Genomic DNA, 14029 nt, shown 5'->3' on the forward strand with positions numbered 1-14029 from the left:
ACTGAACTGCCTCTCCATGCCTCACCCACCATGACGGGCTGAACCCTCTGAAAGCATGCCAAAACTAAATTTTTCTCCCTTGAATTATTTCTGTTGAGTAGTTTTGGTCACAGCAATGTGAAAAGTAACTAGAGAAGGAGGGTCACTGGTGTAACTAAATGACAATGTGGTTCTTTGGCCTTTGGAATTGGTTCCCAGGAGGGATTTGGAAAATGACACCATAATCATTAAAATAGCTTGGTACTGGCATTGAAACAGACACTTTGGCAGTAGAGTCAAATATATGTGGAAATTTAATATGCAATATTACAAACTGGAGAGGGAAAAGAAGCTTTTTAATAAGTGGTATTGGCATTTCTGTTTGAAAAGAAAATAAAACTGGCTTGTTCATTAACTCCAAAAACCAAAACAAATTTCAAAAAAGATCTGAGATTTCAATGGAAAAGAATTCTACTGTTGTACTCAAAGAGGAAAACACGATTTTAAACAAATTGTGTGGAGGAACACTTTTAGAAATACAACTTAAAATCCAGAATCAATAGAAAAAATAATTTAAACTGGGCTGAAACTTTATAAATAACTCTCTGTGGGGAAACAAACCTTAAAAGAAAAATATCAAGAATTACTCCTCTTTGACTCCTCAAATAGCATCATTTACGACCTTTGTTGCCCATACCCACCTATAATTTCTTAAAATACACCTATGGTAACATATCAGGGAAAACAAAGCAGTATTTTTAAACCTCTAATGTATTATGAGGGTTAATTTTGGTTGTGAGCCTATCCTTTAAGGCTGAGCCATCTCTCTAGCCCAAGGGTAAATTGTATGGTCACATGCCTGAGTTAAGAGATCCCTAGATAACTGGTCAAATATTTAGTTGTGTGCTTCTGAGAGACGAGCATTTGAGCTGGAGAACTAAGTGGAATAGGTACTGTCTAATGTGAGTGGGCACCGTTCAACTCATCAAAGGCTTGGACAGCACATAGAGCGGAGGGAGTGGGAAATCACTCTCTTCGAGACTGAGCTAAGACACTGACCTCTTCCAGCCCTCGGTGTTCCTGGGCCTCAGATGTTCAGATGGGGTTCCTCAGACCCTCAGAGAGGTTCTTTGCTTTCGACCTTCAAGCCAGCTTATGCACTTTTCTGGGTGTCCAGTCTGTAGACAACAGACTGTAGAACTTCTCAGCCTCCTTATTTGCGTGGGCCACTACATCTGTCTGTCCATCCTGCTGTCTATCTGCTCACTCTATTTCTCTGTGTGAACACTATTGCTCACCTTCCGAGGCTTCACTCATTCCACCATACTCAGAACTAACTGGTTTGCATTTGTTGCTACAGGCTTTTATCTTATAGCTCCACCATTTATATATGCTGGAAAATATATCTTTATGTTCATGCTTTCACTGCCTATTACTGTAACAACATTTCATCTTTCAGGTTGGACCCAAAACGACACCTATTTGTATTTTGCGATGTACTACTTCAGTTTTTTCCCCAATTATCTTGTCTATCAATCAGCTAATGTCATTTGTGATGAGCATTCATGTGCTACTTTTGTTTATTCTCCTAGAGTCTTCTAATGACTTTTTTAGTCACAAGGAAGGCACACAGTAACTGTATGTAATGAGAAAAGGCGTGATGTATTATTGGAGAGAGATGACAGATGGAAACAGATTTTGTCACAGACATTTTGAGAGCAGGAAATTGATGAGGAAAGATAAAAAAGATGATGCCTGACCTATTTCCAGGATCAATGACTTAAGATATGTGCTAGTTAATTAGGAGAATCATTTCTAACCCTTACATTAATTTTCTAAGGTATGTATAACCATCTCTATTTTATAGATAAGACAACTGAGGTTATGGCCATGGAAAATTCTGCAGTGAGTGTCCCAAAGAACATATTAACATGCAGTAGTTTGGGGGCAGAAAGCTACACGTGGTACTTGCTGTAAGTGGAAATTACTACATTGAAAAACTAGTAAGAGTCAAGGTGGTCTAAATCTGGTCCTGCTTCTGCTTCCTCAAGAAATGGGCATCAGAGGCCCTTGCTGCATGGTAGAAAGGGCAGAGTTTCCTTGAGGAGGCAAGGTCTCTGATCTGCCTTACAGGTTGGGTGAGTCCCACAGTCCATGCCTGTTTATCTCTTAAAGGGAGGTACTATTAGTACTTTGCTCTGGTGTATTTGTTTTTTATGGACGTTGAAAGAAAGTACCACAAACTTGATTTCAAATAGAAACTTGAGCCTGAGGTGAGGTGACTCATACTGCCATCTCAAGACAGGATAGAAGCAGGAGACTGAAAATTTCAGGCCGGCCAGGGCTACAGGATGAGTTCCAGGATGGCTTGAGCTACAGAGTTAAGACTCTGTCTCAAAATGAAAACAGTAATAAATAAAACAAGACAGAAATCTGTTGTATTTCAATTCTGGAGCAGGCCAGAAACCCAAAAGCAGTTTCAAAGTGTTTCGGGGGCTGTTCCATTTGCTAGGAGATAATCCTTTTCTTGTCGCTTCCAGTTTCTGACAGTCACTTAATTTTTATTTTATTTTAAAATTTAATTTTTTAGTTTTTTCGAGACAGGGTTTCTCTGTGTAGCTTTGTGCCTTTCCTGGAACTCGCTTTGTAGCCCAGGCTGGCCTCGAACTCACAGAGATCCGCCTGGCTCTGCCTCCCGAGTGCTGGGATTACTGTTATAGTGACCTTACTCCAACTACCGCCTTCCACTTATCAGGGCTACACGTATTTGCATTTACGGCCTATCTTAATAACCCTGGCTAAGCTCCATCTCAAAACCCTTAACTTACTCGCCACACAGGCGTTGTACCACATAAAGTAGCATTTACAGGCTCCAGGGATGAAGTCCTGACATCTCTGCGTGTCGCTGTTTGATCTACTCTGACTCAGGCTTGATCTAAGGAGGAAATCTGCTCGTGCTGACCTTAGGCTGAGTGCAGAATTTGACAGTGGGCAGTTCTGGGGTCTCTGACAGCGTCTACCTTTAAGGTTTCTGCTGCGTTCAAGCAAAGCTCGGGTATAACATCTGTAGAGTTTCAAGGTTAAAGAACGAAGCCCACACTGGCCTTTTAACAGAGCTTGCCATCGTATCTGCACATTCTTCTTTCCAGAAAGCCTTGCACCGGGTTAACTCGCTTTTCAACACCTCAGGGAAAGATTCTCTACCTGGGAGCCCTGGCCACCTCTGTACCCGCCCCTCCAGCACTCCGCCCACCCCATCCGGGCCGATCCGTACTGTTGCCTGTCGCAATAGAGGTAATTTCACCCAATTACGCCTATTTTCCAAGCTTTTCAGTTAGCAACATAACACATCTATATTCAACGACCCAGAGAGTGGCATTTTTTCTTCTATCCAGTTGAAAAAACGGGCGTGCAAATTGTTGGGTTCACACAGGCATCTCGTGAGGCAGCCCAAAAGAGGAGCGGCGGGTCCTTCGCCCTACGGCCGCTGAGGCCCCGCACGTGGCGCAGGCGCAGTGCCCGCGATTCGCCATGCCGACTGTCAGCGTGAAGCGAGACGTGCTCTTCCAAGCCTTGGGCCGGACCTACAGTGAGTGCCCGCCCCGTGGCCGGGTCTCGGTGCCTGGGGGAGCCTGACTCGCCCGGCGGAAGGGCGTTCTGGCGGCGCTAATGCCGCCACGCGGGGTTGGGTCTTGCCGGGCGGGAGTCCGCAGGGGTGCGATTGACGGGCGAGGAAGCTGGGCTGGGGCTGGAGTAGCTTCTCGGAACCCGCTCTCCGGCGACTGCCGTTGCATCATCCGCCCGTGTCGGGAGCTCCGTGTGATCCATTCAGAGAGAGCTCCTACTGCGTGCCCTAGCACCGACTGTGGTGTCGGGACACCGAGTAGGAAGGATGCCCTCCCTGGGTTGCACCCCCGGTGTGGGCCAGCTCGGTGGAACCAGATGGACAGCGAAGGGGGGGACGTTTGAGAAAGTCGTGGGCCGGGCTGCCTTCCTTCGAACCCGCCTCCTCGAACTCAGCTTCTCGGGTGCTGGGATAACAAGCGTGTGCCACCAAGCCCGGCATCCGCTTTGTGTAGTGTTGACCGGGCTCCCGTTGCGTGCCAGGCACTGGTAGAGAGTACAGCTGTGCACATGCCACGCGAGATCTCATTTTGACAAACCAGTACGCCAGTAAGACGGTTTATTGGAAATGCTGAGTGTTTTCTAGGAAAGGAAACCAGGGGGTGTGCAGCCTTTGACAGGTCACATTGATTTGAGAACCGAACAGAGCCTCTTCTGTGGGCTTAGTATTCACAATACACTTCATTTCTTTCTCAGTTCTAAACTCAACCATTGGAGGAAAAGGGAGGTAAATGTTAAGCAAATTATCATTTTCTACACAGATGTAGTAGTTGAGATGATATCTGCCCCATTCTGTAATTACCAGCTTTAAAGGTCATAACAAGTGACTTATGAGAGCCCTTTTTTGGGGTATTAAATGTACTTAATGATGTATTTAGCAAGGGGTACAGCTGCTCTTAAGAACATAGTACTGACACCGTGCAACTAAACTTTTGAAAAAGTTTTCTAAAGATGTACTCTCAGATATAACCCATTCCCTGTTAATCTTCATCTGCTTGTGTGTAGGCTTTTGTTGTTCTTTTGAGACAGAACCTTCTTCTGTAGTCCAGGCTGGCCTTAAACTTGTGGCCATCCTCTTGACTCAGTCTCCCAAGTGATACAGTTATAGTTGTGAGCAGGAACCGTCCCACATCCTTAGAAGTAGAGGAAATAGCTTTGCCTCTGGAACGTGGCCCTAGTTTCTTAACCACTTTCCATGCTTTTTTGTATTTCTCACTTACCTACACCGTATTCTCTCTAGTGGTATTTGCCGTATTTCTACTACACAAGATGGTGTGTGGTGAGTTTAACACGTTTATAATCAGTTCTCAGCCAGGTCCTTACCTCTGGAAAAGTAAGAAATTATCTGAATTTTTAAAAGGTAATGGGACTTATAACCTGTTTGCCATTGTCAGGTAATATTTAAATGAATTCTCTGTCTGCTTTTTCCCCACTTTCAAATGGTGAATGATCAAATCAGCTTGGTTTTCCCACACAGATTGTTAACTATAGGATCTTTGGAAACTCTTTCCCCTTCATGTTATTGAGATATATACATCAGATGGGTTAGTGGTACTCTTCACTGTGTTCTTTTTTCTTTAAGTGCCAGTCGAATGGCGGCTGGAGTTGGAAAAGCCCATTCACCAAACCATCTAGTTTGCAAATGAAGTGTGGGTCCCGCCTGTGTCTTCTTCCTCCTTTTCCTCTTTCTTCTTGTTTTCAGATGTCTCATTGGTGCTCTTACAATTCCCTTCCTCATTTAGACCCCGCCAAGGTTGCTCTCCATCTGAAATCCCATTGTTATTTCCAGCCGTCGCTGTCACCTTCCATGTCTTTTTTCGTAGAGCACATTTCTCTCTCGTTTTTTTTGTTACTCAGCATTTATCTCCTCTGCCTTGCTGGGAGCAGCGCTGTCTTTTTTGTCGGTCTCGGTCTTTTGATTGCCTTTCTATTCAGTTGTTTTCTTTTGCTACTCATTTTCTTGTCAATTGGTTTCTTGTCATTGCTTCTCAGTTTGGGCCCTGTTCTAGTTTGGTATATAGTAAGTACTGCCAGAGCCATCTGTGTGCCACACAAGCAGATAGTTTTTTTTTTAGGTCTACCATTTTTATTGGAGGAAATTATTCATGACTTTATTTTTTGTTCTTTTGTCCAAATTAAAAAATATATAGCTTAAAGGAGTAAGACATAATTAAGATTCAGTATATTTTAATAGATCCATATGTGCAACTAAAGTTTTGAAAAAAGTTTTCTAAAGATGTACTCTCAGATATAACCAATTCCCTGTTAATCTTCATCTGCTTGTTTGTAGGTTTTTGTTGTTCTGTTGAGACAGAACCTTCTTCTGTAGTCCAGGCTGGCCTTAAACTTGTGGCCATCCTCTTGACTCAGTCTCCCAAGTGATACAGTTATAGTTGTGAGCTGGAACCGTCCCACATCCTTAGAAGTAGAGGAAATAGCTTTGCCTCATTCATTGCCATTTAGCTGACAAAAGTTTTGCATGTTATAACAATAATTGTTATTTAGTTTCTGATGGTCAAGAATCAAGATCCTGGTCTGAATCTTACTCCAGGTTGCAGATCTGTGGTCAAGAGTTCATTGGGGCTGGAGAAACTGCTTCTAAGTTGTTGTCGTGTATTTGTTTGTTTTCTTTCTTTTCTTTCTTTCTTTCTTTCTTTCTTTCTTTCTTTCTTTCTTTCTTTCTTTCTTTCTTTTTTTTTTTCTTTTTTCTTTTTTTTTTTTTTTTTTTGGTTTCTCGAGACAGGGTTTCTCTGTAGATCTGGCTGCCCTGGAACTCCCTCTGTAGACCAGGCTGGCCCTCTAACTCTAAGAGATCTTCTGCCTATCTCTGCCTCCTGAGTGGGATTAAAGGCATGTGCCACCACTACCCAGCTAAGTTGTTTTTAAAGTTATTATTATCGTTTAGACTTGCACATTTTATTTTATGTGTCTAAGTGTTTTGCGTGTCTGGTGCTTGTGGATGCAGGAAGAAGGCAGATCCCTTGGAACTTGAGTTACTGTTGGTTGTAAGCCACCATGTGAGTTCTGAAAATCAAACCTGGGTCCTCTGTAAGACCAACAGATGCTCTAAACTGCTGAGCTATCTCTCTGCCCCCTAAGTTTTCTTAAGCAGGCCCTGTTTATCTCCTGACTTTTGGCCAGAGGCTTCAGTTCCTTCTACCTTGGCTTTTGTCAATTTGTCCCAGAAGGGGAACTCTGAGAGAGCAGGTGGATGGGAGAGCTCAACTAGTATCCTCAGTGAGTGATAATTGCTCAGAAGTGCTGTTTTTTTCCCATATGTTCTTGCTCACACAGACCAATTCTGACCTGGTGTGAAAGGGAACTAGATGAGCAGTTAGGTATCACTGGTATCATTATCTTTCCCCCGACCACTGAATAGTTCATGTTCATCCGCATGCAAAGTGTGCTTGGCCCAGAAGTGTCATCTTACAGCAGCAGCTCAAAGTTCACAATCACATCATTTCAGATGGATGAGGGACTGGGGATGTAGTTCTCTGACTTTAGCATCTTGTGATGAGTTAACTAGAGATCTGAGAAGCTCAAGCACTATGGTAGGTTGTCCTTCATACATCTAAGATGCCATAGAGGGACAGGCCTGAGGTAACTACTAAAGGGAAGAAATTGGAACTCAAAAAGGAGCCACTGGTCCATGGCAGTTCTGAAATCGAATGGCAAATGCTGGATGGTCTTGATTAGGTCTCAGGCCTGGGATAATTCTCCATGGCGCTGTTCCTTGCCCTCTAGGCTCTGCTTCCACTCTCCTAGTATCCCCAGAAAGCATGTGCTTCACAGCTGATTAGTTTTCTCAGTCTACTTCCTGTTAATAGAATTTTAGGGGCTCAAAGACTTCCTTTTGTCTTGTTTCCGCCCCTTTCAGTTCAAGCAGGCTATGTCTGCCTAAGTGTTTTTTCTGAAAACTTTCTGGGTCTTTGGTGAATTTTTACTGGATTCCTTTTCATTAGTTAAAAACCACAAACTCCAAAAACCTCTGAAATTAGCTGTTTCAGAACTTTGGGCTTTTTCATACCGTGCTCTTAATTAAGCTTTATTGTTTTATTAATTGGATTTGTGAGGTGTGTCCTTAATTTCTTTATTGCACCTTTTGTTTGAATGAATTGTGCCTTTGATCTGACTGAAGGTTTTCAGTCATACCCTTGATTCTATCTTAAGTCTAGGATTTGGTCTCTGCCCAGAACTTATTTAATTTTAGGATTGCTTTACATTTGGAAGGTCAAACTTTTTACTGATCAACATCCTGGCTCTTTGTGTTTAATAGCTCTTCCTATGTTAATCTCTTCTTACATAAGTGGTAAAAATCAAACTAGTCAACAAACAAGCTGCTCTTGGAGCACTGATCCCAAGTCTCAGTTACATCAGGTAAGTGCGTTTTCTTAGTCCATGTACCTGCAGGAATGGTACTGGTCACATTTCTCCCTTATGTAACAAGAGTCCCTTCTATTTTCCTGCAGTACTACCTCACTGTCCTCCCTGCCTTCCCCTGCATCCTGACTCGTGCCCACGAGTCTTCAGCTAATAGTGTTTCTGAGGCCCTTGGCTTTTCTCATGCAGTCCTCAAAGCCTGTCACCTGATTCCAGAGTCATTCTCACAGTTTTGTTAGAGGACTACTCCCTTTCAGAGACTAAGATTTGTATCAGTTACCTGGTGCTACATAACAAATTATCCCAGTTCTTAGGAGTAGGAAAAATATGCCTTTGTTGCTTCTTACAATATCTGAGTGACAGGAATCAGGGGGTTAGTTGGGTGATTCTGGCTCTAGGGCTCTTGCTAGGTTGCAAGCAAGCTGTCATCTAGAACTACAGTCACCTCAAGGGTTGGCTGAGCCTGAGCATCTGCTTCCTAGCTAACTCATGTGATTGCATCATATGTAAGTTCACACAGAGGCAGGATCGTTGCAGGCCATGTTGGAGGCTAGCTACCTCAGTTACTACATATACAAGTTAATGGTGGCATTACCCTTTTCACCTAAGCCAGAGAGCTGGGAGCCATCCTAGTCTTGCTCACTCACTCACTGTTCCTCCAGTAATTAGCCAACCATTGAGCCTTACACATTCAGCTTCTAACATTTCTTATGTTCCTTCTTCTCTATACACTGTTGGGTTAAGTGAATACCTCTGCACTTCACTTGTAGGAGGCTCCCTCAGTCATCCTCCACCCTGCCACCAGTCTTAGTGCAGTTGTAGGGAACCAAGCTTGGTGCCTCACGACTGATAGAAAAACATGCGAGCCTGAGGCAGGAGGATCTGGAGTCAGAGGCCAGCCCTGGTATATATAAGTGGCAGGCTGACCTGGTCTACCTGTGAGGCCTTGTTTCAGAAAAATACCAAAACAAAATAAAATGAAGATCTAGAGCCAAGGATGAAAAAGGGAAAAAGCAAAAAAACAAACAAACAAAAAAGACAAAAAAACAAAAAAAAAAAAACCAAATCGAATCCCGTTTTGCCCATCTGAAAAGCTCCTGAGTGCAACTCCCATTGCCTGCAGGTAGGACAGAGGGCAAGTCCCTTGGCATGTCAGGAGCTGCCTTTTTCTGCTTGTATCCTCTTTCTTCCCAACACAGACTTGATTCTTTATCTATATTGAAAGCACTTGATTCACTCCCTCCAAGTTTTGACTGGTGAAGACAACCTTTATGTAGCTTTAAGTAAACCAAAGAGGAGCTCTGTGCTACCCCTGCGCCTTGGACTGGGTGTATTTATTTATGTTTATATACACTTAGGATTCCTTTGCAAGAGAAAGAAGTAGTTCAGGCAGGAATTGTAATTTATCTTTGTAGCCCTGGCGTCTAGTACTGTTGCTTGGCACGTAATGGCAGTAAATATTTGTTAAATTGAATTGAAGTTCGATGTCTAGATCAGACAAGTCTTTCGTTGTTTTAATTTGATGTTGGGAATTGAACCTAGGGCCTGTGACATACTGAACATTCATTATGCCACCGAGGCCAACTCCTCGTCCTGGATCAGGAAATCAAAGACATCTAGTTCTTCACTAGAATATAGTGGTAATTGATGTATGTTCAATGTTGGATAAATGAAGATCTTGAAAATGCTGTATTGTATTAGAGCAAAGTGAAATAAGGCATGGAAGTATTAGTTGTTTGTTTTTTTTTTTTTTTTGAGACAGGATTTCTCTGTGTAGCTTTGTACCTTTTCTAGAACTCACTCTGTAGCCCAGGCTGGCCTCGAACTCACAGGGATCTGCCTGCCTCTGCCTCGCAAGTGCTGGGATTAAAGGTGTGCGCCACCACCGCCCGGCGTGAAGTATTAGTTTTTACAGACTCACTGTGTTTCAGGGTACTATGCCAGCTCCATTTACATCTTTTTAAGGTTCCATGCTAAAAATGGCGGCAAAAGGTTGCTTTACAGATTAGGGTGTTGGTGAAGTTTACGTGAGGTGCTGAGTCCTCCTCATGAGTGAGGTAGAAGTCAAAACCCTGGTTAGTGTGGTTCCAAAAACAAGTGTCAGGCTACCTGAGAGATTCTTAAATGATACTAAGATTTAGTGGCATTCGTTTGTAATTATAAGTCCTATGATTTTGAGCCTGCTTTCTCATTTAATCTCTGCTTAATGATCCTTTTTTATCCTGACTCTGAACAGACATCGCAGCACTGGTAACCAAATTCTGTAGTTGATATTACTATAGAGTAATCAGCCCTTTAATTGTTTTGTTTGATGTTTGCATCAGGCAAATTTTTTCTTAATGTTTTGATGCTAGAGAGTGGGCTCAGAACCTCTGACTTCCTAAGTCCCACCCTTTACCTTGGAACTTAAGACATCTCTCCAGCTTTTCACTATTAATGTGGTGGCTTTGATGCTGTGTGTTCAGTGTTTAATAACCTGAAAACCCTGGAGATGCTATATTAGGTGAAAAAGCAAAGCACATAAGAGAATTTTGTCAGTTATAGACCCATTTTATTTCAGGCTATTAAGTATGTTTCTTAGCTTTATAAAAAACACTGGCAGCCGGGCAGTGGTGGTGCATGCCTTTAATCCCAGCACCCAGGGGGCAGAGGCAGGTGGATCTCTGAGTTCAAGGCTAGCCTGGTCTACAGAGTGAGTTACAGGCCAGCAAAGGCTACACATAAAACCCCTCCAAAAACAAAAACAAATGAACAAACCCCAAACAAAATAAAAAACAAAAACAAAACCCACAGGCAACCCTTTCTGCTTTTTTTTTAAAATATTTATTTATTTATTATGTTGTTTATTTATTATGTTTACAGTGTTCTGCTTGCATGTATTCCTGCAAGCCAGAAGAGGGCACCAGATCTCATTACAGATGGTTGTGAGCTACCATGTGGTTGCTGGGAATTGAACTCAGGACCTCTGGAAGAACAGTCAGTGCTCTTAACCTCTGAGCCATCTCTCCAGCCCCCTTTTCTGTTTTTATAGTAATAGCTGATGCCTGATAGAATGTTCAGTGTTAGGAAATTAAGCAGTAGGTTAGAGTCATAGATTCATATGCAGTTTTCATGCATACAGAACACATTAAAATTAACATTCTTTTTTTTTCTTTCTAGCTGATGAAGAATTTGACGAACTATGTTTTGAATTTGGCCTGGAACTTGATGAAATTGTATGTATAAGATTTTTTAAAAGATATTCTGTATATGAGCTCATTTTAAAAAGTATTTTCTTATTTCTGTTGAATAAGCCCTGAGGTTTTGTTGTTGTTGTTTGACAAATTTGCATTGTAAATTTTACCCCTTAAAAAAGCTTTATTTAAAATAATTTCTTGTTTTTGAGATTATAGTAGAATTATATCATTTCTGCCTTCCCTTTCCTCCCTCTAAACTGTTCCATGTATCCATCCTTCCTCTCTTAAATACATGGCTTATTTTTTTGTTGTTACATACATATATGTATACACACACATACATTTATTTCCAAATATATAAATACAACCTCACTCTGTATAATGTTGTTTGTATGTATTTGCTTTCAGGATACTGGAAAAACCAATTGGTTTGTATGAGCTCTTTTTTTTTTTTTTTTTTTTTTTTTTTTAAGAGTTTGCTATGTTGTTGACTTATATTTAGACTCTGGCAATGTGGGGATTTCGGGAGGATTACTTACCTTTTTGAACTCACAATTTATCTTGCCAAGCCTCATTTTTGAGAAACAGATGATTTACTTTATATGATCATACACCCCTTCCAGCTCTGAAATGTATTGCAGGCTCTTTGATTTCTGTCAGGTAGTAGTCCAAGCTTAGCCTTCACATATGAGCTTCATGAACCAAGTCTGAAAATGACATTGATGCCCCCCGCAAGTATCAGGCTACTTTTTATTCAGATACCTTCAATTCTCTGGTTACCATGTTATTTCTTCATTTAGAACTCTTCTGGTATCTGCCATCCCGGCAGGGTATCTTAGCTTTCTTCACTGAAAAACATTAATCTTATTACTGCTTCAATCAAACATGATTCAGTTTTAATTCTTTTTCTTTGGCCTCTCTCCATTCTCTTCTTTCCTTTCCCCTCTTTTTTCTCTCCTCATTTTTATCATTTTCTCTGTTTTTCAAGTTTGCCTTTTAAGTTTGAGTACCAGGTTAGATGTGTTTTAGAGCCTGGAACAACCTTAAACAGTCCCAGCACTGTGTGGACCCATGGATTTCTCAAGGATGACAAAGCCCACAGTTCCTAGTAGCCAAAGTGAGGTCCCCCACCCATGTAAATACAGATTGTAATTATCCCCCCCTCTGCCCCCGGTTTTTAAGTATGAAGCAGTGGGTTTCAGTGTAACATTTTTATACATATGTCATTGTGCATCGCCCTCCTCTGTCCCCCTCTGCACGGCTTGCTGACGATCTTCCTTTCCCCAGGTAACAGGTTGTAATTACTGTGGACGGGCTTGAATAGTCAGTGTGCGGCTGCAGGAAGGTGTCATATCAAGCAAAAAGCATGGCGTGTTGCCGAACTCCCTCTGTTACTTTGGCAGGTTGTTGATGGGATTCCCATTAAGTAGGATTTCCACATAAAGGCTAACAGTAACACTTGAAATTTAACTTTTATCACTGTTCAATCTTTTGGCTAAGGTCACGTGTTGACTCTAACTTTGAGTCGTTATGATTGAAAATTTCTTAAATGTATTTATAGTGCCCCGCTGTTGTAAATATAAATATAAAAACAGGAGTGGAATTTAACTTTTTGGCTCACCATCATCTTCAAACGTCTGTTGTTCTCTGCTGTAACATGCCTAAGGTCTTCAAAGCTCTGCTGCTGCATCAAGATCGGGCCGTGGTGGACTCCTTAGCTCCTTCTGTTTGCCCTCTCTGTGGCTTCCCATTGCTTCTGTTGTCCTTCCAGTTTTCACACAGCTTTGCTCTCTGGATGGACTGTCATTCTTGTCTTCATGTTCCTTCTAGGCGTGTGTGCCTGTGGGGCTACTTGTCAGGGTGTTGTGGGAGTGCTGTTTCTGTCATGTGACTCATCTGGACCTTTTGGACGTTTATGTTGTCCTCTGTGTTCTGGACGATGTCTTTCATTTCCTTTGGATGGCAAAACTTTGTCTGTGATGTGGCAGATACCGTATGGCTTTAGAGGTTATTGTCTCTGCCATAACTGAGTTGTTTCAGTGTATGGTAGTAGGTAATAATATATGTAATTGTGTTTATTTGTGTTCCAGTAAAACATTGTTTGCAAAAACAGGTGGGGTACATGATTTGGCTGGTAGGCCACTGTTTGCTGATGTTGCTTTAGATGGATTATAGTGTTCTGGGGTGAAAAAACAGTATTTTTCTGTCTGCTGTGATTATGACATGTGTAGCATTTTTTGTTTTGTTGCAGAAAAGATATTTTGTAGTTTATTAAACTTCTTTGGTTTGTTTTAGACTTCTGAGAAGCAAATCATAAGTAAGGAACAAGGTAATGTAAAGGCACAGGGGGCCTCAGATGTTGTGCTTTACAAGGTTGACGTCCCTGCCAACAGATATGATCTCCTGTGTCTGGAAGGATTGGCTCGGGGACTTCAAGTCTTCAAAGAAAGGTAAGGAACTGTGCACATTTCTAAGTCGACTCTCCTCTTTTCTCCCCTTGTTATCAGCAATCAGGCTTAAATTTCTAGGAAAAACTTCATATGGGTAGCAAAGCTTTAGGTCAGCATAAATGGTGATTGGAAGATAAGAGTCATGTGGACTGTAGCCATTTCAAAATTGGGAAACAGTTTAAAGCTGGGAATATATGATCTTAGGGTTGCCTTGAAAGTCCTTCAGCAGGGTTCTGTGGTTTCCCTCAGTAATTCTGGTGCAGTGGATAGTTCATTAGATTTATTGAAGCATGAGGGGAAAGTAGAGGTGACAGTGGACTTTATTTCCCTTTACCTTGATAATCATAAGGAGCCCCGGGTAGAGGCCCTTGTGGAAATTGTGAATATCTTATGGTGGGTCTATGGACTTGGGCAGGCTAA

At 42.0% G+C, this 14029-nt stretch overlaps 1 protein-coding gene across 1 annotated transcript in view; it reads left to right on the forward strand.

Annotated features, from left to right (window-relative positions):
* Window positions 1-3463: 3463 nt before the first annotated feature.
* Farsb (phenylalanyl-tRNA synthetase subunit beta) overlaps window positions 3464-14029 on the forward strand; it is a 64260-nt gene continuing 53694 nt past the window's right edge. Inside the window, exons 1-3 of the mRNA XM_028889278.2 lie at window positions 3464-3568; window positions 11143-11198; window positions 13455-13609. Of these exons, the coding sequence (XP_028745111.1) occupies window positions 3511-3568; window positions 11143-11198; window positions 13455-13609 (269 nt within the window). The 5' untranslated portion in view covers window positions 3464-3510. The remainder of the gene's footprint in view (window positions 3569-11142; window positions 11199-13454; window positions 13610-14029) is intronic.

The sequence above is a fragment of the Peromyscus leucopus genome, chromosome 13, assembly GCF_004664715.2.
Source record: "Peromyscus leucopus breed LL Stock chromosome 13, UCI_PerLeu_2.1, whole genome shotgun sequence".
Lineage (NCBI taxonomy): Eukaryota > Metazoa > Chordata > Mammalia > Rodentia > Cricetidae > Peromyscus > Peromyscus leucopus.